Source organism: Dermochelys coriacea, chromosome 7, assembly GCF_009764565.3.
Source record: "Dermochelys coriacea isolate rDerCor1 chromosome 7, rDerCor1.pri.v4, whole genome shotgun sequence".
Lineage (NCBI taxonomy): Eukaryota > Metazoa > Chordata > Testudines > Dermochelyidae > Dermochelys > Dermochelys coriacea.
This window is the reverse complement of record NC_050074.1, coordinates 20,630,495-20,657,233: the sequence shown is the minus strand read 5'-3', so window position 1 is coordinate 20,657,233 and position 26,739 is coordinate 20,630,495. Positions and strand designations below refer to the sequence as shown.

General features: G+C 42.1%; 2 protein-coding genes across 15 annotated transcripts in view; one reads left to right on the top strand and one right to left on the bottom strand.

Annotated features, from left to right (window-relative positions):
- Nucleotides 1–17,564, top strand: part of SLC6A6 (solute carrier family 6 member 6) — a 72,882-nt gene extending 55,318 nt beyond the window's left edge. For all 6 annotated transcript variants that reach the window (XM_038410741.2, XM_043519674.1, XM_038410742.2 and 3 more), the window contains 5 exons: nt 1,795–1,932; nt 4,631–4,733; nt 5,851–5,951; nt 8,360–8,530; nt 10,815–17,564. In XM_038410741.2, the coding sequence (XP_038266669.1) occupies nt 1,795–1,932; nt 4,631–4,733; nt 5,851–5,951; nt 8,360–8,530; nt 10,815–10,955 (654 nt within the window). In that variant the 3' untranslated portion in view covers nt 10,956–17,564. The remainder of the gene's footprint in view (nt 1–1,794; nt 1,933–4,630; nt 4,734–5,850; nt 5,952–8,359; nt 8,531–10,814) is intronic.
- Nucleotides 17,565–22,927: 5,363 nt separating this feature from the next.
- GRIP2 (glutamate receptor interacting protein 2) overlaps nt 22,928–26,739 on the bottom strand; it is a 490,758-nt gene continuing 486,946 nt past the window's right edge. For 6 of the 9 annotated variants that reach the window (XM_043519666.1, XM_038410475.2, XM_043519665.1 and 3 more), the window contains exon 24: nt 22,928–25,036. In XM_043519666.1, coding sequence (XP_043375601.1) covers nt 24,842–25,036 — 195 coding nt within the window. In that variant the 3' untranslated portion in view covers nt 22,928–24,841. The remainder of the gene's footprint in view (nt 25,037–26,739) is intronic. The other 3 variants (XM_038410476.2, XM_038410480.2, XM_038410481.2) reach the window with 1 other exon arrangement.

Below are 26,739 nucleotides of genomic sequence, written 5' to 3'. Positions count from 1 at the left end.
AGGGTACAGAGTACAATGTGTTTAAAGGAAGTTTCTGGACATAGTAAGTATATTAATGAAAAGGATAGGATGATTTATATATGCCAGAATATTGCTACTTCATGAACTCACTGCGAGATGTCACTGACTGTGGGATGAACCATTTACTTATTGACATCTCAGTGGGGCCAAACTACCCTCAGTTACATCAATGCAGCTCAATGAAGTCACCATTGTAAGGGCCTGATCCAAAACTTATGGAAGTCAATGGAAGGGCTCCCGCTGTCTTCAGTAGGCTTTGGATTGTGCCAGATATGAGAGCAGGATTTGGCTGTCTTGATTTCTTTGTTTCTATTAGATTTGTTTGTGCACCATTAAATGGTCCCTTTTCCCATACACGAAGTATCAGATGGGTAGCTGTGTTAGTCTGGATCTGTAAAAATGGCAAAGAGTCCTGTGGCACCATATTGGAGCATATTGGAGCATAAGCTTTCATGGGTGAATATCCACTTCATCAGATGCAGGTCATGAAGTTCGTCTGGCTGTCAGTAAATTAGTGCCCTTTCCCCAAGTCTGGTTTTGTTTTATTTGGACAACTCTAGTTATATTTGTCTTACATTCATTTTTTCAGTTGCAAGGATGTACAGATAATTTTTAAAAAATAAAAACTATTCTAAGATGCTGAATTAGACAAAGTAAGATATTAGCTGATCTGCTCAGGACTTCTATTTATGTTGCAAGTGAGAATATTTTACCTACCCCCTGTAAAGTGGCTGTATTGTTACAGCTATTAGAGAAGCACCTAACGGTCTCAGTCACAAACCAGATGGCCCTATTATGCTAGGAGTTGTACAAACATATGTAAAGAATCAGAACTGTAGGACTGGAAGGGACTGCAAGAGGTCTTCTAGTCCAATCCCCTGCACTCAAGGCAGGACTAAGTATTATGTTTGTACAGCGGCCAAGGTCAGCCCTGGGGCTGTTGAACAGCTCACCAGCAGCCCACTGCCCGAGCAGCAGTCCCCTGCCTGCCAGAGCAGCGCCCAGGGTTGGGTCAGCCCCTGGGGCTGGTACAGCAGTGGTCAGCTCCTGCCACAGGAGCAGTAGCAGGGCTGGAGCAATTGCTGTGTTTGTCCACTCCCGCCTCAGGATATTTTTAGTAAAAGTCATGTTGCAGACTTCTGTGAATTTTTGTTTATTGACCGTGGCCTTTCCCTGACTTTTACTAAAAATACCAGTGACAGAATCTTAACCTTACCCTGTACTGTTACTGAATAATTGGTCTACTTACAGTGTGTAAAGTATCTGCACAAATTTTTGCAGGAGTGGGGCCTAAGTTTATGACAAGATGTAATATGTGGATCAAACAAACAAACTGGGGAATTGGGGTTTTGTGGAGAGAAAAAAATTTGCAGGTCTGTATTTCATTGAATGAATTTTCACCAGTATAACTGAAAATAGAATTTGCCCCTAATTATGTACTTTAACTATGCGGTGTATATAAATTTCACCAGCACATCAAATGAAGACAGAGATTGAGAGATGCTGCCTTAGTTCAGGAGATTTAGCTTTTTGAGTATTTTTCTCTACCTCTTTTCTAACATGCACTTTTTGTTCATCTGAAACATCTACAACAGCTAAAAGTCACATGAGCATTTTCCTCTCATCACATTCATTTCCTTTAGCCTTGTAGCTTATGTTTATAAGAAAACCAACTTAATTTTTAAATACAGAGCTCCTAGGGGGTGTTTAATCAAGACAGAAGAGAATGAAATGTATACTGTGTATATTTCAGTTTGTTTTTTCCCCCTTTAGTTTGTTGAAGTTGAAGGACAGATCACGTCATTAGTTGATCTGTACCCATCCTTCCTAAGGAAGGGTTACCGACGGGAAATCTTCATTGCTATAGTGTGTTTCCTTAGCTATCTTCTGGGACTAACTATGGTGACTGAAGTAAGTAATACTGATGATGGAACGTTTTATTTAATTAATTTAATTTAATATATTTATTTATTTATTTTACTTATTTTGTTTATGAGCATGTATCCTCAATGACATTGTGAATCAGATGGCATATAGCAAACTGCTTGGAAGAACACCACCACTTAGCTCCGACATAGCCCTTTTGATCCCTAGATCTCAAAGGGCTTTGAAAGGGAGGTAGATATCTTTATGCCCATTCTACAGATGGGGAAACAGAGGCACAGTGAAGTGAAATAGAACCCAGGACTTCTGACACCCAGTCCATTAGTTCTCAACTGGTGGAGAGGGGATGTCATGAACAGTTACATGGATATATGACTACCCTTCCTTTCTTTATGGCTACATAGGATGAGGGTCCCAAACCTTTTTTCTGTTATAAAATGGGATCACAGTATAGAACCACTGCACTAGCCAATGATGCCTCATTGCAAGCCAAAAAATAAAGCACTTGGAATTTCCAGAAGCATCTACTCAGCAATATGACATATCTAGTTTGAATGTAAAAAAAATAAAAAGATGGAAAATCTGACTGTCATTTCCGTATAACCTAGTTTACATCTGCTTCCTCATCAGATAGATGCAGAAGAACAGCTAAAGACTTTGGGAATGAAAATCTTTTCAAAACAAAAGCTTGAAAATTAATCACCCCATTCATAATGCAACAAGAATGACAGAAACGGGCTTAAACCAAAGATTACTTTAAAGAGCTTTGCATCTTATTTCTGATTCTGAAACTTTTAAAACATATATATAATTCTAATAACTCCAAATAAATTCACTCATCTGCTCTAGCGAAATTTGTTTATTATGCTGTATATTTCTCTTTGATGAATTAGCAATTTGGCTGGGTAACTACATGTCCCTAGCCAAATTCCCTCTTGACCTAAACTGTTGACTAGTGCTGTTCTGCCGAGTTGAATAACTCCTGACTTTCACCACAGCTGCACTTCAGTTGTGGGATTTGTGTATCTAAATCAGATCTCTGCAAAGTACATGCACATTATTGAGTGTGTGCAAGTGAAAATTTGAGTCAAGTTTGTAGTACTCTAAGATCTTTTAAAATGAAGTATTTCTTATTAGTGTAAGATATTATTATTTTTACTGTGGGGCAGATTCCGATACCATTGCTCAACTTCCTCCACAAGGAATCTCAGTAATTTTAATCATGGTGTCTAAGGTACTATACAACATGAGTAAAAATGCCAGAAATCTGGCCCCAAATCATCAAAAGGGTGGTAGGACTCTTCAATGCATATTGTAAAACAGGTTGAGATTGTTAAACTCAAATCTAGCATGATGTGTTGGGGTCTACAGCTTCCATCTAGTCCATTCAGTGAAATAGGTTCTGATTTTGGTTACAGAGATTTGAATCAGTGAAGTTACTCTGGATTTAATGTGGTATAAGCAAGCCTAGAATCTGTTCCAATAAGTGCACTAATGTGATATTTATCTTAGAAATAACACAAGCCTTCTTTTGAAGATCAGACTTAAAACAAAATCTGAGGGATCTCTGTAGGAATTAAAATAATGTCCATAACTGACATTTTGAATACACTGACAATTTGTCCAGAAATGTTAATGTGAAACTAACATAAGGAGTGAAGAAAATTACATCCATATAGAACTACAATTCAGCATATTTAGAGCAATATGTGGCAATGAAACTGGACATATCTGTGTAATATTTAAAAGTAATAGGGAGAGAGAGAGGTCATGTTGAGAAAATGTCTTTCCATTAGACTCATAAATGGAATACCTCCTAGTGCAGAGGTAGGCAAACTACGGACCTCAGGCTGGATCCGGCCCCTCGGGGCTTTGGATCTGGCCCACGGGATTGCCACCCTCGTGGCGCCACACCACTCCGGGAAGCGGCCACACCATGTCCCTGCAGCTCCTGGGGGTAGTGGGTGGGAGGGCGGAGAGCTCCGCATACTGCTCTTGTCTGTGGATACCACCCCCAAAGCTTCCATTGGCCAGGAACGGGTTATCGCAGCCAATGGGAGCTTCGGGGGAGGTACCCCCTGCCGCATCCTGCACCCCTCCTGTACCTCAACCCCCTGACCTGAGCCCCCTCATACACTCTGCACCCCTCCTCTGCCCCAACCCCTTGCCCTGAGCCCCATTCTGCACACCTCACCCCCTCCCGCACTCCGCCCCTGCACCCCAACCCCCTTCCCCGGCCCTGCAAGCAATTTCCCCACCCAGATGTGGCCCTTGGGCCAAAAAGTTTGCCCACCCCTGTCCTAGTGAGATGACTTTAGTCTCATTAGAGGAGTTTATGTTAAAGACAAATTATTTCTTTTCATCATATGTTTCTATAAATGCCCGTACAAAAATATCTTTAAGAAGGAAAGACTTAAGTGTCTCAGTCGGTTATACTAAGTGGCTTAATTTTAATCAATAATCTTCTGCTTTAAAGTGCTTTCAGTGATAAACAAGCATCTTTTCTAGGGAGGTTAATGCTAAGTACTAACCTTTAATAGTTGATTGACATTTGTACTTACTAAAAAGCAATAAGGTATTTTGGTAGAATTTTACTTTTTATAAACAGTCAAGAATTTGGTACAGCATGGGTTTCTGTTCATAAGGATATTTTATTTTGAATTGAGTATAGAGCACTTCGGGTTTTAGTGACTGATCCTAACCCTTTTGTGTATTCTTTTTACAGGGTGGCATGTATGTGTTTCAACTCTTTGACTACTATGCAGCTAGTGGTGTATGCCTTTTGTGGGTTGCATTCTTTGAATGTGTTGCTGTAGCCTGGGTTTATGGTAAGTAAGGATCCCTAGGTCTAACATGAATCTTATCATGAGTCAATAATAAGTTTTACCTATTTGCTGGTCAAAACTAGCAAGACACCATTCAGCAGACTGAACCATCCATTCCTGAATACTCTGTGGAAGCACCTGCTATTTTGCCATTATTGTCATTTGGCTCTTCATTCTGAGGGCCACATTTTCAGCTGGGCTCAAGTCAGCCTCCAATTTTTTCACACAGAAATGAATGGTTTTTTGCATGCTTATTGGTAGTTAGATGCACAATTAAGGATTCCCATGTGCAAATGTAAGATCCAGAGCTGAACTTTTGGTTGATAGTGAAAAGCTCTGATTGTGTCTCAAAGACCTATCTTTTAAAACTGTCATCTCTACATGGGTCAAGCCAGCCAAATAGAAAACAGATGAGAGAAAGCCTACAGAAAATGTATTATGTCTGGTTATTTTTAAGTGATTCAAATTTCCTAAATCTGACAATAATCTATGTTGCCGTTTTGACTGGCTATGACTGGTCATTTCCACAGTTCTCCATGAACTATTAATATTACAGTATTAACTATAAGTACTATTTTTTTACTTCATATTGAACCACAGTCAAATTTAGATTGAAATGGGCCGTATCAGTTATTACTCAGTCCTTTCTCAGGCAAAACTTTTGCCAACTTCCATGGTAGCTCTGGGATTAGTATTCTGCTGTACTAACGCAGTATTCTACTGCAACAGTATGAGAAGAGAGACTTCCCTCAACCTTTCAATGCCACCATGCGAGGCCTTTTAGAAAGTCCTGTACATCACCCTTGTTGAACAATATTGTACACAGCCCTTTAATGTAACATTTCCGCTTTACTATGGAAATTAGCATCCATGAAAAAAAAATATAAACAGTGCATCTGATGCACTTAGCCACTGACACACCTCTCTAAACATGAACAGCTCCCATAGACTCAAAACAAGCCACTATTTTTCCTCTTCAGCTCCTTCTCAGCCCCAACTGTGCAGCTGTATTAGTGCAATACCAATTGGTTACTGATGTCCTATACTACGTGGCTTTCATATCCAGGCTCCTGATAATTCTCTTTTCTTCACCAAATCAGCAAGTGACTATGTATTCCAGGCGCTGATAATATTTACGATGCCATTGAAGATATGATTGGATACAGACCTGGTCCCTGGATGAAATGGAGCTGGATTGTGATCACACCACTTCTTTGCATGGTAGGTACAGCATCACACTATTTCTCATCTTGCACATGTTTCTTCTTCCAACCTTTGTCCTGGTTTTTTGTCTAGTAAGTGAGAACTTCCCAGACAGCACTGTGTGCAGGTACCAAACTGAAAGAGGTACACGCAAGTTGGAAATGCTCCATTTCTCATTTAGTATTATATATAACACAAAAAGCTATGTTGCAAAGTCAAGCATTCAGATGTTAGGAAATGCCAGAATTAAGGTTGCCTGTGCAAGATTGCCTTGTCCGTTTGGTCCTCCCCATAGCTCCTTGTCCAGTTTCAATGTTCTCCCTGAGCTAACTGACTCCCAACTCTAGCCTACCCTGTTTCCCTCATTGATTCCCAGTACCAGCCTTCCCACCCAGCCACACCTAGCTCCCCTCCTCCCCGACTGGCTCCCTGTCCTTGGCTCCTAGCCCAGCCAGTCCTAGTCTCCCTTCAGCTCCAAGTCCCAGTCTTCTCCTCCATCTCCCAGTTACAGTTCCTCTCCCCGCTCTACTTCCAGTCTTCTGTGTCAATCTACTTTTCCCCCCAGCGTTGTCCCATCTGTATAAGAGTTAGACAGCTTCATCCTCCATATTGCCTGAGGACTAGCATGGGGCTGTCACTGAGAGCAGAGATAGGTTCCCTATTCTAATTTCTGGTGCCTGACCCTGTGCTCTGTGTGGACGGTATATGCACAGTCTGGTTAGCACTAAGACCTGTAAGAGGTTTGAACATGGTCAGTGAGGATGGAATCATTGGAGCTTTTAGTGTTGAGCTCTAGCAAGTCTCTACTGAACATATGTTAACTATGATTTTTTCAAAGGCTTATTTATAACTTGGCCAAATTTGGGCAGATTTTCTTGGGGATGGTAAAAGTCAGCTCCCTGAAACAAAGGCCATCCTCCTGCCAAATTCCAAGTCCCTACACCAAAGTATGGGGGGCATTAGAGCATTTCAAAGAAAAGATCTCAAGAATTTTTTAAAATGGGCAAAACAATATATTTTTTCCTAGCCTTGTCTTCAGAAATGACTGAACCAGTTTGGCTGAAATTTTCCAATCAATCAATAGCTATCAATCAACCTTAGGCAGACACTCAGCATGGAAAACTTCAGCCCAAATGGTTAAAGTTTGGTAAAGTTATAAAACAGGTTCTTATACTGAGAAGTATTGAGCAACCTTAAGCATAGACAGTAATACCAACCCCTCTTTAAATCTATAGTGGAGCAGTGTCAGCTAGTCTTGATGAAGATGTTGGAAGTTTTTATGCCAGTGGTGTGTAAATGTTGACACGTTGAGGTGGACAGCTGTAGCACATGGCCTCAATGCAGCAGAATTCTTATATGCAAGGCAGTGGCTGGAGAAATCAAGTCCCCCTCATATTCATATTTCCTATTTTCTTGCAAACACACAGAGAGAAAATATTTCCTTTCTCACTGATGCATGTTAATGCAACACAATAGAATCACATGTTCGGTGTAAAACCTCCTTACAGTCAAAGCAAGTGGGCTTGCATGTTGAGTGTAGGTGTCTGATAAGTCATCTCCCTCCCTGTCTTTCTGACACCTAAACATATATGTTTGGCACCTATCATATAAGTATTGGCTAACACCATGCTCACTGTTCAAAGTGAACACAGATGAGGAAAGTTCAGGAGCGAGGAGATACTGTAAAGAGTACTGTCATAATATCCTGACCAGGACTTTGGAATAAAAAAAGAAAAGCTTATCCCCTTATAATCCATCATTGGGTTTACACTGAGATCACTGCATGATGGAACAGGACTCTGGAGGTTAACCAGTGCTATATGGATGCCCGTGCAGTGCAGACCTGACTCACTGGGCTTATGGCAATCTACCTGACTGTTAAGTGTCTGTTTGATTTAAAGAGCATCCAAGAACCTGGCATACACACTGTAGCACAAAACCTATCTGTGTTGGTTGTAGAGCAAAAATAAGTAGTTTTTCTAATTTTGCAAGGGGGAAGAGCATATCTTTCCCTTGCAAAGTAACCAGTACTGAAATAAAGCAACTTTTTGCTGGAGGACAAGTTGGTCAGTGTTAGGAGATGAGGTAAAGAACTGCACAGAGAACTCCATTTGCAATGCACAAGTGTTATTGGTTCTACAAAATGGAGGAACTGTGCTACATGTTTGAGTGCTGTCTACTGGGATCATATCTATTAACTGGCTATTTACGTAAATATGCACATATAAAGCTCTCTTATAACAATTTCAGTGTAGAATGTCTTTCCCATGGTTTAAAATGCTTAGCAAAGTTGGCCAGTGCTGCTTTTTACTGCCTTCCTTTTCTGGATCCCAGTGATACCCTATCGTGTGTAAGCTGCAGTGGATCCACAATGCTCGTACCTATTCTATAACTCTTCTTCTTGTTTTGTTTTCCCTCCCTCACAGGCGTGCTTTATCTTTTCTCTGGTCAAGTATACACCTCTGACCTACAACAAAGTTTACACATACCCTGACTGGTCCATCGGCCTGGGATGGGTTCTTGCCCTTTCCTCCATGACCTGCATCCCATTGGTGATGGTCATCCGCATTGTACAGTCGGATGGCTCACTTATTGAGGTAAGAATGACCACCCAAATGGTGGGTGGATGGTTACTTCGTGTGTGTGTGTGTTTGTGTGTGAGACACAGAGAGAGAAAAGTTTAACATTTAATAGTAAACGGTGGCTTCAGTTGGGGGCCACTCTCTTTGTATCTGCTTTGTTGGTTTGGCTCCAGATAAGTTATTTTAACATACAGTGAATAAAGCAAGCCACACTGGAGAGGTACAGTATGACCAACACTTGTCCATGTCTTTAATATGGAAGGGCTGCCAGTGGGGAATACAGACCCCAGCATGCTAGCCTCCACCTTCTCCATCTTGATAAAGATGAAGCATGGCATGCTGTGATATGAAGCTGTCTTCTATAGGCCAGCTGCAGCCTGATACATGTTATGCAAAATAATCACAACCCTTGGAAAGCTGCCATTGTGGCTCTTGGTAGGGCAAAGTTGAACACCTCAGTTTAACCAATATAAATAATCACTTTTCAGATCATCTTTCAGCAAACATTATGAATCCTATCTAACTAGATAAAAACCTAAGCCTTCTGGCCTCAAAAAAAATATCAGCTGATATTACTTGCCTTCCATGGCTGTGTTCTTTTTGTTCAACAAAATGTTCCCTCTCTGAGCGCAGTTGTTTTGTTAGTCTAATTTCACACACAAACTAAACTATGCCTATGTGCACCAGAGTTCAGCTCACAAGGCAAAGGGAGCTCAACACACAGTTCAATAGGAAAATAGTAGTGATAAGGTTAGAGGTAGAAAAGTTAGAGAGAAGGCCAAATCTAAATCTGCACCAAAGAACCCGTGGAATTTTGAGGATATTTAATACCACATGTGAAGGCCATGCCTGACCTTATCTCTAGTCAAAAGCTCAATTCCCGAATTTTAGGAAAACTCTTCTGAACTTTTTGGCTCTTCTCTCTCTCCCTCTCGTGGTCTAAAATGACCCAAATGAAACACTGGCTCCAAACACTCCCAAACTTTGGGGAAACTTGGATTCATATCTGATCTTTACAGCTTGGGCCTATCTCTGGCAGATACATGCTTAGTGCACCTCAAAGACAAGTCAAATGTATTCTTCTATTCGCCCTTCACAGTATTTCTTCATCTTCTCTTCAAACTGTGCTTTTTTTCAGTAAAGAACGTAGCTTTTCCCAGAGTATAGTAATACACTTGAATGTGTGCGTTCTCGAAGTTTTAATGATCTTTTTAGTGCTGGCTAGGACATTTTGTTGGGGGGTCTTATTTTCCTGCCTGCATTCTCACCATCTATTCAGAAAGAGGGCTAAAAGTAGCCAAAGCTGCCTTTTAAGATCATCTTAGGGAAGGGAGGAGGTAACCACTTGTCAAATGCCATCTAGTTCCTTCTTTGTGAACTGAGAACTAGAAGAAAGGTTGCAGCTTGCCAATGAACTACCCTGTTTAAAGGCAGGATTGTTTTCAGTACAATGAGAGAGAACACATGAAGACTCTATAGCACTGAAATTCAACTTGTGTTTAGTCAGGCACTCTGACTTCCCATCCAATGAGGCCCTAGTGCTCCTTCTTGAATAAAATATTAGGGTTGGAAAGGATATTCTGGGTCATGTAGGCTGCACTGCTGCATAGCAGTAGTACAGTTTCCAATAGTCTTATAGCATCCCTGAATATTTGATGGCCAAGTTTAGCCTCAAATACCTCTAATGATGGTAATTTCACAACTTTTCTTGAATTACTAGCGTGCTTTTTATCTGATCTCCAGTCCTTAAAGATACTGGGTTTCATTCTCTAATTGAGGCCAAGGGCTCAAAAATAGACTGGACTTTTACATGGATAATGAGATAGTTACATTATATAGGATAAAAATAGCTTTAGGGGGATATATATCCATATGCTTCAGAGCATACACCAACTGAGAATTGAAGGGGATAAGGAAGAAAGCTCCCTATTGGGCAGGTTGGTTAGCATCTGGTATCAGCCATTCTTGGACTCAGGATACTGGACTAAGTGGACTACTGGTCTGAGCTAGTAGGGTATTTACTAATGACCTAGCCTAATTCAGATACTGAGTTTAATGGTAAAGATGAAAGTGGACTCCCTGACAGTGAGCCAGATTAATTGGTAGAGTCACAGGAGCTGCTCGTGGCAGTAAGCACTATGCTTGCAGATAAGCTGCTGCAAGATGAAGCCCTTCATAAGATGCTCAAGAGCGGCTGGAGAGAACTGTGTTTTATGACAACACACTTTTCTAGACTCTTGCTCTTAGGATTGACGTGGCCATTTTTCTAACCCTTGGCTGTTGCTCTTTCCCTTTTCAGAGAATAAAAGCAGTGGCTGCCCCTAGGGAAGTGAATCGGTGGGCCAAAGAAACAGAAAGCACCACCTCATTCTGCGCCAATGGAACTCCTAATGGTGGATTGATTAAGCCAACTCATGTCATTGTGGAGACTATGATGTGAGCTCTCTCTGTGAGAGGATAAATCTGCTTTAACTGCCATTTACTAACCATAGATTCTCATAGGACCGGGTTTACAGAGCTTTATATTTGCACTAGGATTTATTTTTATTTCTCACAGAGAAAGTTATTTTTTGTGGTGTTTTTTCTCTCTCTCTCTCTTTTTTTTTTTTTTTTTTTTTTACATATTTTGTAAGGTAATAACAGCAGAAGCCTCTCGCAGGAGGCAGTTTTCATATCAGACTAGACCTATTACAGGAATTTACTACCATTGGGGTTTTTAAACACATGTTAATAGCTCTCTGAATATTATACATCTTATCACTTGAAATTGATTTTCTTGCCAGCAATATATTCAAATCTCAGAAAGCAATTTTTTAGGTGCTGGTGTGGCTGGGAACAGGGTAAACAAACCCTCGAACTCATGAGTGAGCTCTGTTGAGAGAAATTGCAAAAAAAAAAAGAAGAAAAAAAGTGGTGTTGCTTCAAGGGATTGGTTTTCAAAGGTGTAGTGCTTTCTTCCTCTGGTTCAGGCAGGGTGAATGACAGATTTCTGAGTCATGATGCTACCGTTGCTATGGTCAATATATATATATATATCTGTTCAGCTGGAGGAGAGAAATGTATGGGGGAGGGGTAATGCAGTTAGGAATTAAATACCCAATCAGGACACCTGTCCCTCCTGAGCATCGGGTAAAAAGTCCAGTCACAGTAGAAGAGAAACTACTTATTGCCTACAGAGGACATTTTGCCTGAGGAAGGAGTTTTGTGCACATACCCGTTAATTTTCCGGCACACCGTAGGTTAGCTGAGATGTTACTGGTTTAAACTTGCACTTTGTACGAACAGAATGGTAGGAGCAGCCTGTGTGATAGGGACGATCTGAATTATGGAGAGGCAGCATTCGTGTTTTATGGAATTTAAAATATATATGTATTTCGTAAACTGTTGGTCTTTGGTATCAAAAGAAAATATATTGAGGACAATGATCGCACCAAGCTTAACACCCAGCATGTTATTCATTACCACAGGAGCAAAGCAGCCCAGGTATATATTGTACACCAGGCATTTCCAGCAGGCACATTTTTAATAATAGTAATTAAATTAAGAGAACAATAATGCTTAGCACACCCCCATGCGCTGTTCATCCATATACCTCAAATTGGTATCCTTGTGTATTTATTTTACTATTGTTGTTGCAGTTGGGGAAGCAGGCCCTGGAAGGGAAAGTGACTTGTCCAAGGTTACAGAAACTCAGTGGCAGAGCTAGGGCTAGAACTCAGGTCTCCTGACTGTCTTGCCCCAGAGGACCAGACTATCACCATTTTGTTTTTTGGGTAATGCATTTATCAGGGACAAAAAGGGGGAATTCCACCTACTGTAAACTAGGGCATTATGTAAATTAAGAGAAGGAAGTATGTAATTTTTCTTTGGTTAAAAAACATTACATACCATTCCAATTTAGACTTAAAAGAAAGCATTTAATGCAGTAGAAAGCTGCTAAACAGTTTTTAAAGCTGGATGGCTGTAGGTAAATTGATCGCATAGGCCAGGTCAAACATTTCAATTGAGATTTGCTCCATGAAGAATTTCAAACATCTGGATAGATCTTGTTTCACAAACCTCAATACACGCTGAGAAGAGGCTCCCTAAAGAAATCCAGCCCTTTCCATTTGGGTTTTGTACGTGGGAGATAATCCTCCTAATTGTATACCACAGTTAGGCTAGCCAAAGGGATCTGGGGGGAGCTTCAGCAGCTGAGTCTGTACCTGCTTATACTATTGCCAATTCAGTTTGTCCATGGGTAGATTTTTGCAGTTTAAATGGGAACATACCCAGTTCTTAACATTCCTACATGAGACATTTTAAAAAAGGTGTCCCATGCATTAACTGTATGCAGTGTTGTTACAGCCATGTCGGTCCCAGGAGATTAGAGAGACAAGCTGAGTAAGGTAATATCTTTTGTGGGACCAACTTCTGCTGGTGAAGGAGACAAGCTTTTGCGCTACACAGAGCTTTTCTTCAGGTCATGCACTAACTGGTCATTGCAGCAGAAACACGTCATGTTAGTATTAATGTAAAATGGAAGGGGAAATTTAGAAAGAAGAAAGGGACCAAAAAAAAAAAGTGTCTTGTATAGTTGGAGAGTCTTTATAATTTGCGTCTCTGTTTTTAAGTCAGAGGGGCTGAATTCCAGCAACAAAAACAGCCAACACCACATTAATTTTGTTTTCTTTTCCAATTACTGTATTATGAGAGTTGCAGATGAAACACTTATAATTAGATATGGCAACTATCACATCTCATGTGCTGATGGTAAAAGCCACCCTGAAGCTACTCCGGGTGTCTTGACCACTGCAACAGAAGAATTTTCTAAGCCAACCTGATTAAAATTGGATTTTGAGAACTTTACTGAAGTAAAAATACCAATTCAAATAAATTCCTGTGTTAAATATTGTTTTAATCTTTAACTATCAAAAGACAACTAAGTTAAAGCTAAAACTCTGTCAGGCATACTATGTATTCCAGTCTTTGTGGAAACAGAGAAGGCCTGAGTCAAAGCCTGCTGCAGTCAATGGAAGGATTCTCAGTGGGCTTTGGATCAGGCCTTTTGTCCTTCTCAAAATCTCATCATACTTTGTGTATAGGCACAATGGCATGAGTTAAGGTGAGAATAGCAACCCAATAATTAACTTCCTCATTTCAGTTACTGTAAATTACAGTAACATATTTTGTTGTAGACTCACATTTTGTGTGTGCACACATACTCTAGAAGGGGTATATCTGAGAGGGACACTAATTAGAAAAATAGCTTGAAGGCTGAGATTGAGATTTCATGCTTCACACATGGTGGAGGGTGGATTTGCATTAGGAACCAGAGGGTTAATACTACACCTTTAAAACTACAAATAAACAAGGAGAGCCCAGCTAAAGTTTGACTCAAACTGTGCCATTCAAATCAGTCGCTTCCATGTTCCAAGTGCAAGTGTCTCACACACATACGCAATGACCTCACTGAAGTTCTGCTGGTGTAAGTTTTGCTGGCCCTGACTGTGCTATTCATCCTGACTGCAAGAAAGGGCCAGATTCATGAAGAGCTATTAAATCATCCTCTCTTAAAACAGTCACCCAGAACAATGCTGGTCACCATCCCATGGTTTTGAGCACCAGTGAACCTGTTCACATTTTAGAATGTTTCCTAATGCTTTATCAGATTTCTACATTTTACCTGGTGGTAAACTTACATTTCAACATTATAGTCTGCTAAATTAAAACAAAAGGTAAAGGATTCTTTCAAGTTCATATTTTCTATATATTTATGATTGCAATGATAACTAATTTTCTAATTTACTTTGTAGCAATGTGTGACCTGTTTTACCTGCAGCTGAGGCACTAAATATCATGGCTAATCATAGGTGAACTGATTTCAGTTAAGGGGAAAATACCCCAGAGATGTTGGCCTCTTTTTACATTTCATACACCTTTGTACTTTGTGGTTTCTTCTGGGTTTGGAAATGGCAATAATTCCAACTTCACTGAAATCAGGTACTGAAAATTTCATGGGGGAAATCTTTTGCTCACAAGATTTTCAGACCAAAGCAGTGCAGATAATCAAAACTTAGGATTCTTATCTAAACCAAACCTTCCAAACTCTTGCAGTCCACCTATAACTAGTCGTGATCTCATTAATAGTCACTCAGTATAATAACATAACCAGTATTGGTACAATATGGTTTCATGAACAAAATTTGTTTTGGTTCTTATTAATTTTCCTTTCAACCTGTCTGTTGATGACTCTGGTCCATATGTTCTCACTGAAGTTTGAGATATGGAAACCAACATGGGTCTGTTCCTATGCAGCAAACGAAAATAAAAAAGGACAGTAGTTCTGTGTACCACCTTAACATATGTTCCTATCCAAGCTGCAGTGGAAGGTCAGCTCTTGAATGTGGGTTCTGGAAGTGGATCAGCAAACATGAGCTGCACTGGTGCACTTGAAAAAAAAAAAGTGCAGCCTTCTAATTGTTTTAACAAGACAACAGCAGAGAATTTTATATCGTCACTGTAATCACATGATCAGTGACTAATCAGAACTCTGGCTTGTTTTTAATGTAGTATGTGCCCTAACTGCTCACCTGCAGATAGACATGGCTACCCAGCCTCTGTCCCAAATAGCTCTAGATCTGAAGAAGGGTGAAATGCCCAGTAGTCAGTAGTACGTTGTTGAGCAGAACTGACAATTTGGTAATGTCTTTGTCATAAGTGGGTTCAAATCCTGTACCCACTGATAACAATAGCTTAACCGCCGTTTGTCTTCAGTGGGTGAAGGACTGAACACCTGGAATAACTGGTTATGAAGCCATGGCTTGTGGTCACTGTGGGTCAGGTGGGGAAACAGTGTAAATAAAGGGTTAAATAAGACGTGTATTGAGTGGAGGGCACAGACTTCAAGTGCACTGGAAAGAAAGATGACCATCACCTCACATCCAGGAAATTCAGTGCATTTGGCACACTCGCTGTAGCAAACAACTGTTTTCAATTCACATCTCAAATGAGACCCACACCACAATTAAAAACAGCCTTAGGGGAGGTGCTGCTATGTCTGGTCTTCAAAGTATTTACAGCATTCTTGGGAGATGATCTGATCAGGTATTGCTGGCAAAGAAAAGTGTGCAAAGGAAAAGCTCTTTTGAGTGCACTGCTGCACCAATGCCACCCCACTTTGTTTGATGATTGTCAAGAGTGCACTGAAGTAGGGTGGGACAAGTTAGCCAGTATTCATAGGTGAGAAGCCTAAACCTCAAGAAGCCAAGATCACCTCTTCTTAACTAGTGATGGGGTGAAATAAAAGCTCAGAACCAACCACCCTGAACTTTGGGGAACCTAGGTTAAGATTCATGGCTGCCTGTGTCATAGGCTGAACTGAAATCCTAGGTCCAAAATACCCACAAATCGTACGAGAGTTCAGGTATGGATCTGAAGGTCACAGCTTGGGCCCATTTCTTCCAGAGTTAGATGCCAAAGCCTTGTATTTAGAATTAAAGGTTATTATTAACTCTCAGCTGAGAAGCGTTCAGGAACTATTAGGACACAACCTTTAATTTGTTATATTTATTCATTTTTAATCTAGGATGAACACGCTCCTAATTGTACTAATTTGTTTACAGAGGAATTAATGTTAAATAGGACATGTTGGGTTTACAGCTTTGTGACGTATTACTCTTTAGTTTATTCTGAGCTACTGTAAGGAGGACATCAAAGCATCAGATCAAATCCCTAGTTACAAAGATAAACACGACTCAAGCATCTGTGGAAACAGAACATAAAAAAACAAGCTGAGTGCATAAAATAAGACCTTGATCCTGCATGCCTTGGTCAGGTTAAAAGCTCACTGATTTCAATGGACAATTTAATTTCAGTAGAAATATTGCCCAAGACAGTGCCCAACCAGGACTACAGCTGGTTCAATTTTTTTTTTTTTTTTAAAAAAAAGGAAATCCCCCCTGCCAAATGGAAAATGTTTCATTCAAAGAGTGCTAGTTTTTCCAAAGGCAAACAATGTCAAAAACATTTTCAGTGCCCCCCCCTTTTTTTTTTTTAAAAAAAAGTGGAAATTTTGAAAAAAAATTCTTCAAAATTTCCATAAAAACATAAAATAAAAGCCAGGTGGCATTTTTTCAACCATTTCTAATCAAAAGCTAAAACAAGATCTGAAAAAGCTTAACCAGCTTTAGTGTTGGTTTTAAACCTGAAAACAAGCAAGGATCAAAGTCTGTGAAGGCAGGTTGAAAAATGTGTACGCAGGGGGGAGGGACTCACAAAAAACTTTTGTTAATTTAGCCTTCCATTTTTTCCCCATTAAAATCAGAATTTTAGGCCTAATCAGATACAGGAGAAGTAAGAAAAGAAACTGGATTTCTTTAGCCTGGCACTTGTTGTCTGTAAATCTTCTGCAACTGAGGTGTGAAAAGGTTTTTACATAGACAAAGTGGCAGAACACCAGTGTTGAAAAGTTGTTGGGAGGCTGAACGTTGTGGGACAGATTGAGGTGGGTCCATCATTTGCTCTTGTCGAAGAACTCAAGGATGTTCTCTTAGCATTGGATTAATTGAAATACTGCTCTGAAATGCTCATTGTTTTGCTCGGATTTTTTTTTCAGTGTGATGTTGTGATTGTTACCTGATAGGTCTCCAGGGACTTCAGATAGTAAGCAGTGGTCCATCTTGTTTAATGTATTTAGCTAAAAACAGTGGTGGTGGTGATTTTTGTTTTTTATTTAAATTCCTAATAACTGTAACTACAGTATGTGATAAGTAGCACGTGGAAGAGTGACGATGTTGAAGTCACCTGATCTTTTTAAAAACTTTAACAATAATTTTTTTAAAAAATTCTGGTTTTGTTCTGAGCAGGACCGTTTGTATTTGAATAAGATCCTGGAGTGTAATTCAATCCTTAAAACTAGCCTTTGTGTATACAGTAAATGTTTGTATTTTGCAGTATCTGTTTTGATTTTTAGATAAAAATGTATATTGATATTTTTAAGTCATCTTTGCTTTTTTAGATGGAGTTTGTAATCACCTTATAACAGAAAATAAATTTTTCCTTTATAAATCAAATGCATCTGTCAATTATTTTTAAGACTCAAATAACAGGAGACAACCTGTTATGCTCTGTGCTTATTGCAAAATACGCAAAATGCATGCTATGCTTTGGAATAGATTTCAGAATAGGATCCTTTCAAATGACCGTATTTCATTCAATTGGGTCCTCACTGCTACACTACTGTTAGACTTAGCAGTCGGTGAACTCACCTCCAAACATGTTCAAGTTCCAAAGACAGTGGATGGTTATTCATACTCACTCAAAATTTTGGGTGACTTCCCCCAATCTGCTTCATTTCAGCCTTACTCAAGTTTTCACAACTTCCTTGCTTTGGATTCCCTCACCCCAATGCTTCCCTTAAGTTCAGCTCTGCTCCCTCCATCCTCCCTCGTCCCAATCCTCACTCACTTTCATCAGGCTGGGACAGGAGGTTGGGATGCAGGAGAGAGTGAGTGGTGCAGGCTCCGGCCAGGTGGTTCTTACCTCAGGCGGTGGTGCAGTAGGGCTAAGGCAGACTCCCTGCCTGCCCTGGTCCCGCTCCCACTCCCAGAATGGCCAGGTTGGCCCTGCAGCACCGGGGGCAGGGGGCTCTGCATGTTGCCCATGCCTCCAGGCACTGCCCCTGCAGCTCCCATTGGCTGCAATTCCCGGCCAATGGGAGCTGCAGAGTTGGGGTATGGCAGTGCATGGAGACCCCCGACACCCCTCTGGACCTCCTGGGGATGCAGAGAGCCTGTCTTAGTCATGCTGTGCCACCAGATTTTTAGCTGCCTAAAATCTCCCGGTTTGGCTTCAGTAGCCTCCAGGAGATAAAGCCCAATTCCAGGAGACTCCTGGCAAAACTGGGAGGGTTGGCAGCCCGACTTAGAGGCAGGACAGACATACTTGTGTTCATTGGTATCAAATGCTGCAGAGAAGTCCCGCAGGTGAATATGGATGCATTTCCCTTGTCTGTGGGGGAAATAGTATCAGGAGAAGAGAAGACGGGGGTGGGGGGGAAGAGACATAACCTTTTACGTACTGAAAAACTGTTGTTACAATGAAGACAGTAAAAATTGTTTTTCTTAACCTCTCAGAATAGGGTGAGACGCAATGGGTTTAAATTGCAGCAAGGTTGGTTTAGATTGGACAGTAGGAAAAGCTTCTGAACTGTAATGGTAGTTAAGCACTGGCCAAATTGCCTAGGGAGACTGTGGAATCTCTGACATTGGCAGTTTTTAACAACAGGTTTGGGTACAACCACTTTTCCACAGATTGCACTGGCTTCCGGTTCCAGTCAAAGAGCTCTTCATGGTGTTCACCTGTAAGTTTTATATGATCCTAGGTACATTAGACATTCTTGCCCATCCTAGTGCCATGACACTTGAGCTCAGCTGGACTGTTTTGATAAGTCTCTTGATTTGAATGTCTGGGCAAGTGGAGACAGGATCTGAGTCTGACCCCACATCTGTATAAATCAGGAGTAACTCTAGTGAAACTAATGAAATTAGCTGAGGTTATGGGTCTATTAGAGGAGTGGGTGGCAGTGGTTCTGTGGCCCGCACTGTAGAGGAGGTCAGACTAGATGACCATGATGGTCCCTTAACTCTGGGTTAGACCAGTGGTCCCCAACCTTTCTTGTGGGAATAGCATATTGCCGCCACAGAGAAGCGGCAGCGGGAAGCAGCGTCATCGCCGAAATGCCACCGAGAAATGGACACCGCATTGGGGACCCCTGGGTTAGACTATGAGACTACACTTCTGCACATGGGCTTAGTCAGAGACATATGAAGGATTAACAAGAAAGTCCAGGCTCTTAAATTGGCATTTATATTTATTTTTTTTTTTTTAAAATACAGAATTAGATACATACCATGGTTTGAAAATAACACATATAACACCCCTGGTTCACAGTGAATTCAGTAACAAGTGGAGAGGAATTGCACAAATCAGTTCATTTCACAAAGGGCTTGCAGCCTTGGATAATCAGATCAGCTCCTGTTTGGTCTTTCCAAGAAAGGGACTAGCTACATGGATATGTTGCAGTTCAAAGAGAAGAAAACCATTTCAGGAAAGGCCTAGGGCCTGTGTTATACAGAGGTCAGACGAGGTAGTCACCCTTTGGGCCTTGGAATCTCTAACTATCATGTACTGTTTTGGTGTTTTCAAGTGGAGTTTGTGAGCTAAAAATATATAATATTTGCCCATCTTCTAACAAAGATTACTGGATTTGTTTGACATGGAAACTGCATCAAACACACCCAGTCACTCTCAGAAGAGTTAGCTTGGGTATTACACTGCGGGGCATAAAATTAAATGAATTGAGAGCCAGAGAAAAGAACTACCAGCCCTGGAGATTTGCACTCTGTTTATCCCCAGAACAGTACAGCACAGGCAATCTAAGGGCTAGTGCCCCACCTCACCAGCACACTGGTTCAGAGAAGGAGGTGCTGCCTCCAGCAATGTGAGTGTAGTTCAGTTTCCACCGACTACTCAGTTCTGGGCCTCTCAGCCGAGACAGACAATGAGGTGACAGACAAGTTTCCACATCACACATTCTAGGGAATGGACCATGAGAGTTCACCAGTTTATTTCACATTTCTCTGTGAACTACTATTCTAGAGCAGCAACCGTCTGCCGCTACTGTCTTTGGCAGCATTTCAAATGACAACCTAGGGAGAAGAATTTCGTATATTAACATCCATCCACGCATGTTTGTCTGTCAGCTGCCTACCACCGAGCCAGACATCTCAAACTGGGCATTGATGGAGCCCTCTAAGCCTCTGACCCCTTTTACTTTAAGTGCCTCCTTAGTTTTCCCCACCTCAGTGTCCTCCACACTCACTTCTGAGCTACTGGTGATCCAAGCCTCAGTCATAGCACAGGCAAGGGTTGCTAGAGAATGATAATCCCTAAAAGCAGCCCACGTCAAGGAGCCGCTGTTGTGCGGTTTGTGTGACACCCAGACGGCAAATACTTACTCAATGAGAATGTCCCCAAATCCGAGGAGAGTCTTCACATGACCTTGTAAAGCTACCACCACCACCCAGCAGTGAGGTTTGTAAATAACATTTTGTAGTAAAATGGGTATCTTATTACAGGGTAGGTGCCTCGAATGTTAAGACAATCAAAAGCATTCCAGATGAGCTGCCAGATGCGATAACTTTTACCTTGTGTACAAGGGAGGCAGGGTTAAGAGGATACTGAACTGCTGAAACCACATTTGCTCCACTACACCCAACAAGATTTTATGCAATGCATACAGAGCCTTCTGGTTTACCCTGCATTGCTTTGGCAGTTGATTCCAAGTATCAGGTGCCAAACATCTAAAGGTCTTTGGCTGTCTTTCTAGGTAGCAAATTCCTTAGAACAAAGATCACAGATAAGAGCTGTTTACTGTAGCAATGACCTGACCACAAATATTTCCATACAAAGATTAGTTAAATTAAGAGGAATGATCATAAGTCAATCAGGGCCTTGATCTTGCAAGGCACTGATCCTTCTGGGCCTGATCCAGCAAAGTATTTAAGCATCCAAGTGCTCCTACTGACTTCAATGGAACTACAGATATACTTAAACCTTGAGACACTTAACAGCCTAACAGTGTGGCTGTAAAATTATACTGCCCAAGGCAAAAATTGAATAAGCCTTGGGTTATGTCTACACTGCAGTTAGACACCCACAGCTGGCCCGTGCCAACAGGCTTGGGTTGTGGAGCTGTTTAATTGTGGTGTAGATGTTAGGGCTTGGGCTGCTGCCAGACCTCTGGGACCCCATTGTTAAGTAGACGCTGTAGGGTGACCATCTTTTCAAAAGGCAAAAGCAGGACACATGCAGAACTCCCTGGCTCTGCCCCTTCCCCTGAGGCCCTGCCCCCGACCAGGCCAGAAGCTGGAGCTGTGGTAAGAACTGCCCAGGGAGCCCAGGCTGCTGTGGGCAGCCCCAGACCCTCCACTTGCCTTGGGTGGGGAACCGGTTGCCTGAGAGCAGTCCCCAGCCCGCGTTCCCCCACCCCGGGGCACATGCCCAGGGTAGGCAGAGGAACCCGGGCTTCCCAGGTGGCTCTTACTACTGCCTGGCTCTGGCTTCTGGCCTGGCCAGGGGGCAGGGCTTCTGGGTGAGAGGAGGACCAAGGGGCAGGGCCTCATCTTGAGCACATACTTAACAACGTGTGGCTGTACAATTTTGCTGGCCAAGCCACGAAGTCTGCACTGCAATTAGGTGCCAACAGAATCGGGAGTCGAAGTTTGGGCTTGGGCTCTAGGACCTGAAAGGTGGGAGGGTCCCAGAGGCCTGGCAGTGAAAGCCCACCTCAGACCCCTCCTCCCCCTCACCAGGAAGAGGGTGGCACCATCCTGAGCCTCGGGCAGGTGCAGAACGGTGCTACAGGTGAGCCGGGACAAATATTATCCTGGAATAATTCAGCCTGGGACTGGAACTTGAACTCTGCATTTCAGGACTGTCCCATCCAATTCAGGATGGGTGGTCACCTTAGTCTCAAGGCTTTTATTCAGAGGTACAGAAGAGTCATCTACTTCAAGCTTACTGTGCCAAATTATACTAAAGACTGAGGGCTGCTTTTAGGGGCAGCAGCACATAGAGCATCATAGGCAGCCATTACAGATGGGCAAGATCTGGAGTTGGATCCCATGGATGTTGAAAAATACTACGTTCTGGGCTTGAATTTGTGCCCTTCTCTAAAAACACTCCCATTTCTCCAATCGGAATACTATCCAAGATCAGATCCAAACTCACAAAGCTTTTCAGTCAAATTTACCGCCAGATTGGGCCTGGTCCAAACGTGGGTGTGTAGGGAAGGTTCAAGGAGCCTTTACCCACAAGGTCCAGGGACAAGAGAAAGACCCTGTCCTGAGGTGGGGGAAGGAAAGGGATTTCTCCATCCTCACAGCTCAGGAAATTGAAATCTCCACAAAGGGGAAGGAAGGAGAAGGGAAGACCATGTCCCTAATCACCTCTGCATTGGCCTGCTCTGAGTGTACAAATGTGCACGTGAGGGAGAAGGCTGGACCATCCAACCAGCCAGTATTATCTGGATTCTAACCTTTAGCAGAAATAGACTCAAGAACAAGGCCAGATGCATTTCACTTGTTTTTATTTAATTAAAAAAAACAAACAAAGTCATTGCAATCCCAGTTAAATACAGAGATTTACAAATAGGTGCAAAACAGGACTAAAATATTCTTTGAAATGCTGTACCTTTAAATATTGTGCTTTCATAGATACATAAGAAAATTAGCATATAAAAATACTTTACAAGGAATACACTCTAATATATGGATAAAAATACACATTTAAGTAATGCATTTCAGTTTAGTATCATTCAAAATGCATAGGAAGGGATACAAGGACCAAGTTGTTGTTTTTTGTAAAGCCTTTTTAATAAAAGTCTTCATTAAAAACCCATTAGAAGCCACACTGAGCTTCTGCCTTTTAGAATATTGCATATAAAAACACTTTCAGCTGTACTGTTAATGCTCTGCAGTATCAGTTATGGCACATTATCTAGTTATGGCAGCAATGGTATGGAATATTGCATACTTGAGATGAGAATGGTTGCACCTACAAATAGCTGGATGTGAGAGACAGTTGCAAATTTGCCTAGAGTACAGACATGGGAATTAGTCCTGGCTCAGCCTTGGGGGAACAATGAACATTTCAAAGCTATATGGCATCCCGAATACACAACAACAACAAAAATAAATAAATAAAATGAGAACAAGCAGAAGGAGGAGACCCAGTTCCATTAAGCAGGGATCTTTAAAAGGATGTCCCCTCCCACGGGGAAAAACAAAACAAAACAGACCCTTACGACATAAGTTAAAAAATAAATCATAATAAAGTGCAAATATATGAAACACGGAGCAGGCAATCACATTTGCCATGTGAAGAAACTGACACGTGCCAGCAATTTTGTGTTTGGAGATGAGAAAGGAAGAGATTACACCTGGTTGCATCGCAACTGGTTTGCTGCAGGCAGATTTTTAAACCAATTCAAATATCACACCCATATCTTCTACAAGGAGCTGGGCGACACAGGGTGAGGAAGAGCTACCGAAAAAGGCATCGTGCTTACCAACCACAGAGAGGTTAACGATAGGCAAAGGAGGGCAGCTATGGCAGACTACAGGGAAGTGTCCAAAACCCATCAGAGACATTTAAAAAAGTGTACACACTTGTACTTGCACGAAGGTGACCCAATCTGGGGCACACGGGGGGAACTGGAAACACAACATCAATCTAGGAGAGGGCTTTTCATGCCAGCATTTGGCAGGAGACAAGGATTTATTTATTCAAAACATTGGAAAAAAATAACCCCGAAGTTGGCCTGAAATGAATGTTGTTCAGCTATTTACTCGGAGGAACAGCCCAGGTTTTCAATGAGAGGAATCTCGGTGATGGTCTATGAACAAGAGAGCTAGTGATTCAGGACAGCCATTCAGTGGCTTTCCTGGATGCTGTGTTCTACTAAGTGCTCCGTAAAAATGTATGAAGAGAGACAACCAAACTGTGTCTTGGAGTCAGTTATGGGGGCAAAGTGCTTCTTTGCATTTCCCAAGGGATGGGTGACGATGGTGGGATTTCCAACTGGAGACAGAGACGTTGATCCATCAAAAGGATTTAGCTTTCAAAAGAAAGTGCATCCAGCCATTAGCAAGTGAGTTTTGAGTTGGGTTTTAAATGGGACTTAGTGCTGCCCAGTGTGGGTGAATGTTCAGGTGGAAAGGGGATTTTCAAAGGTCAGATTTGGTGGTAGTGTTTTAAAGAGGCTATGGGATGAAGTAGGGGTTTCCTTTCAAAGAAACCAGGATTTGTTTTACTCTTACTGTACGTGATTAAGAAAGCAAACAACAACAACGCAAAAAAAAAATAGCACCATGTGTGTTTAAAGGATGGCCAAGTCCTTCAGGATGAGGGCGTCAGAGGGGCAAGGAGATGATCCACTCTCCATGAACCGACGCACAGTGAAAGCTCAGGCCTACTGGAGCTGAACGATGACTGAAGGTTGCCCTGCCAAAGGTGAATTACCCTGGATGCTGTTTTCTGCTATCAGCAGCCCATTTTACCATTTGCATTAACCAAGGTCCACGCTGCTCATCTGGTTTAGCTTGCACCTTCAGAGCAATGCCTGGTGGTCTAGGAGTCACAGCTAATGGCAGACCCACCTGCAAGTTACATTACAGACAACATTACAGTTACCAGTGCAAAAACAGAAAACCACAATGGATACTCATCAGCTTTTCCACCATGGCAGGGCCCAAAGGTACCTTTCATTCAAATCCTCCCTCCTCAGAGTGTCTGCATGCTTGTTTTGACCTCCACGCCCAAGGACTGTGGGACTAACTCCCCACTGGCTTCCAACTGGGCTTTGGCAGCGAGTGCCAGGGGGTTTCGACTAATGACTAGGTCCAGTTTGTCTCCTGCCTCGGAAATCAGTGGAACAGCCAGACAGCAGTCAAAGTCTCTTGTTCGAATGCGATTTACCTGCCGGGGGGGGTGGGGGGGAATGTAGTGGGAAAGAACAAAAACATTTGTTAACTGCAAAATCCAAGAATGCCACTAGAACTGAGACCTGGCACTGGAGAGGAGTCCCTGTGAATACAGTCTGTCTGGAAGCCCTGAAATTCCTTCAGCCCTGAATGGGATTTACCGGGACTGTAGGAATTGTGGCACCAGTCAGCAAAATGCACCACCTAGTCCAGCTATAAAGTCTCCTTAATAGGAAAACTATACAATCACACAAATAGAAAAGACAAAAACTCACTGAGCTTCCATATTCTGCAGGTTCAGATCTGGGGGTTTGTTTCAGGCTGATCTCTAATCCAATCTCATCAGATCTTGGATCTGGTATCAAAACCAAAGCTTTGCCTGCTTTGAAGTGCTTTCCTATTCCCCAACATCCTCAAGCTGCTCCAAAACCCACAACAGATACTTCACCTCTTGGCACAAGCAGCAGCAGGTGGTCTAAATTTTCATTTTATACCTAGTTTAAACCTAGTCCTAATTCTCAGAGATTCTGAGCACCTCCAGCTCCCACTGACTTTAATGGAAAATAAGGGTGCTCAGCAACTGGGAGAATCACACTTTTGGTCTTTTATGTGTTTGAGCTACCCGCTCTACTGTTAGATGAACAGAACAGCATCTTTCAGCACACATGCATTTGAGTGGATTATAGGCACCTATCTTATATACATACACAATTTAAAAAATAATACATATGCATCGTTGAGACTGCTAGAAACAAGCTCTGTTCTTCCAGGGATTTGCAGAGCATAGCTGGTGCACAATGGAGGTTTCTAAAGCATTCTCTGGAGACTGCAAGCCCTCCCTGCAGGACTTGGAAGAAAGAGCCAACTTTTCCAGCTGACTTCAGTGGAAGTTCAAACATATTCCAAGGTTAAATCACCTGCAATATGAGCTACTTAGGGGCAAATGCTCCCCCTCCTGTGATTAGCCAGAGTAGATGAGCTTGATCCAGGGATGTCCCCAGGGTTGGAGAATGGAATTTCCCTTCCGCCTCAGCCCCACCCTCCGAGCTGAAGTAGCATCTGGAGCAAGGCTGGGCCTCCTTTATAGGGCAACGGATGGTGGATCCATGTAGCTCCCTCTCACAGGCTCCTCTGCGCTCATTAAGTGCCCATGGAGCTGCACTCAGTGACACAGGATGGGCTCCTCAATTGCCATGCATGCAGTAGAACTGCACTGGTTCCAAGGTAGACAGGCCCCTTCATAGCTATGGAGGAAGGAGTGGCAGCATCTACTCCTCACTGGGAAGTGATCTAGGAAGACCTTTAGACTATCACTCCATGCTGAAGCATCTTCAATGCCCCTTTTCTGTGTTTTTCCCTTGGATTCATCGTTAGCAATATTTCTGCAAAGCCCTCGTTCAGCACAACCCTCAACGCCAGTATAATAGCTATAACAGAAGACAACTTTGTCTTCTTGTATGTTTAGAATGGACCAAGAGGAGACAGTGAAGTTGGGGATTGTCAAAGTCTCTGCTCCCGTTAAGATTTCAAGCACACACACACACACACACACACACACACACACACACACAGAGAACGCTTGGCATTCATTTGGATAGCAACACATCCAGCATTCACCCGAAATGCGGCTGCAGAGCCTAATTGGTGCAAGAATGTACAAGACGCTAATCTTTTATTTGAGGCTGAGAAGGAATAGCT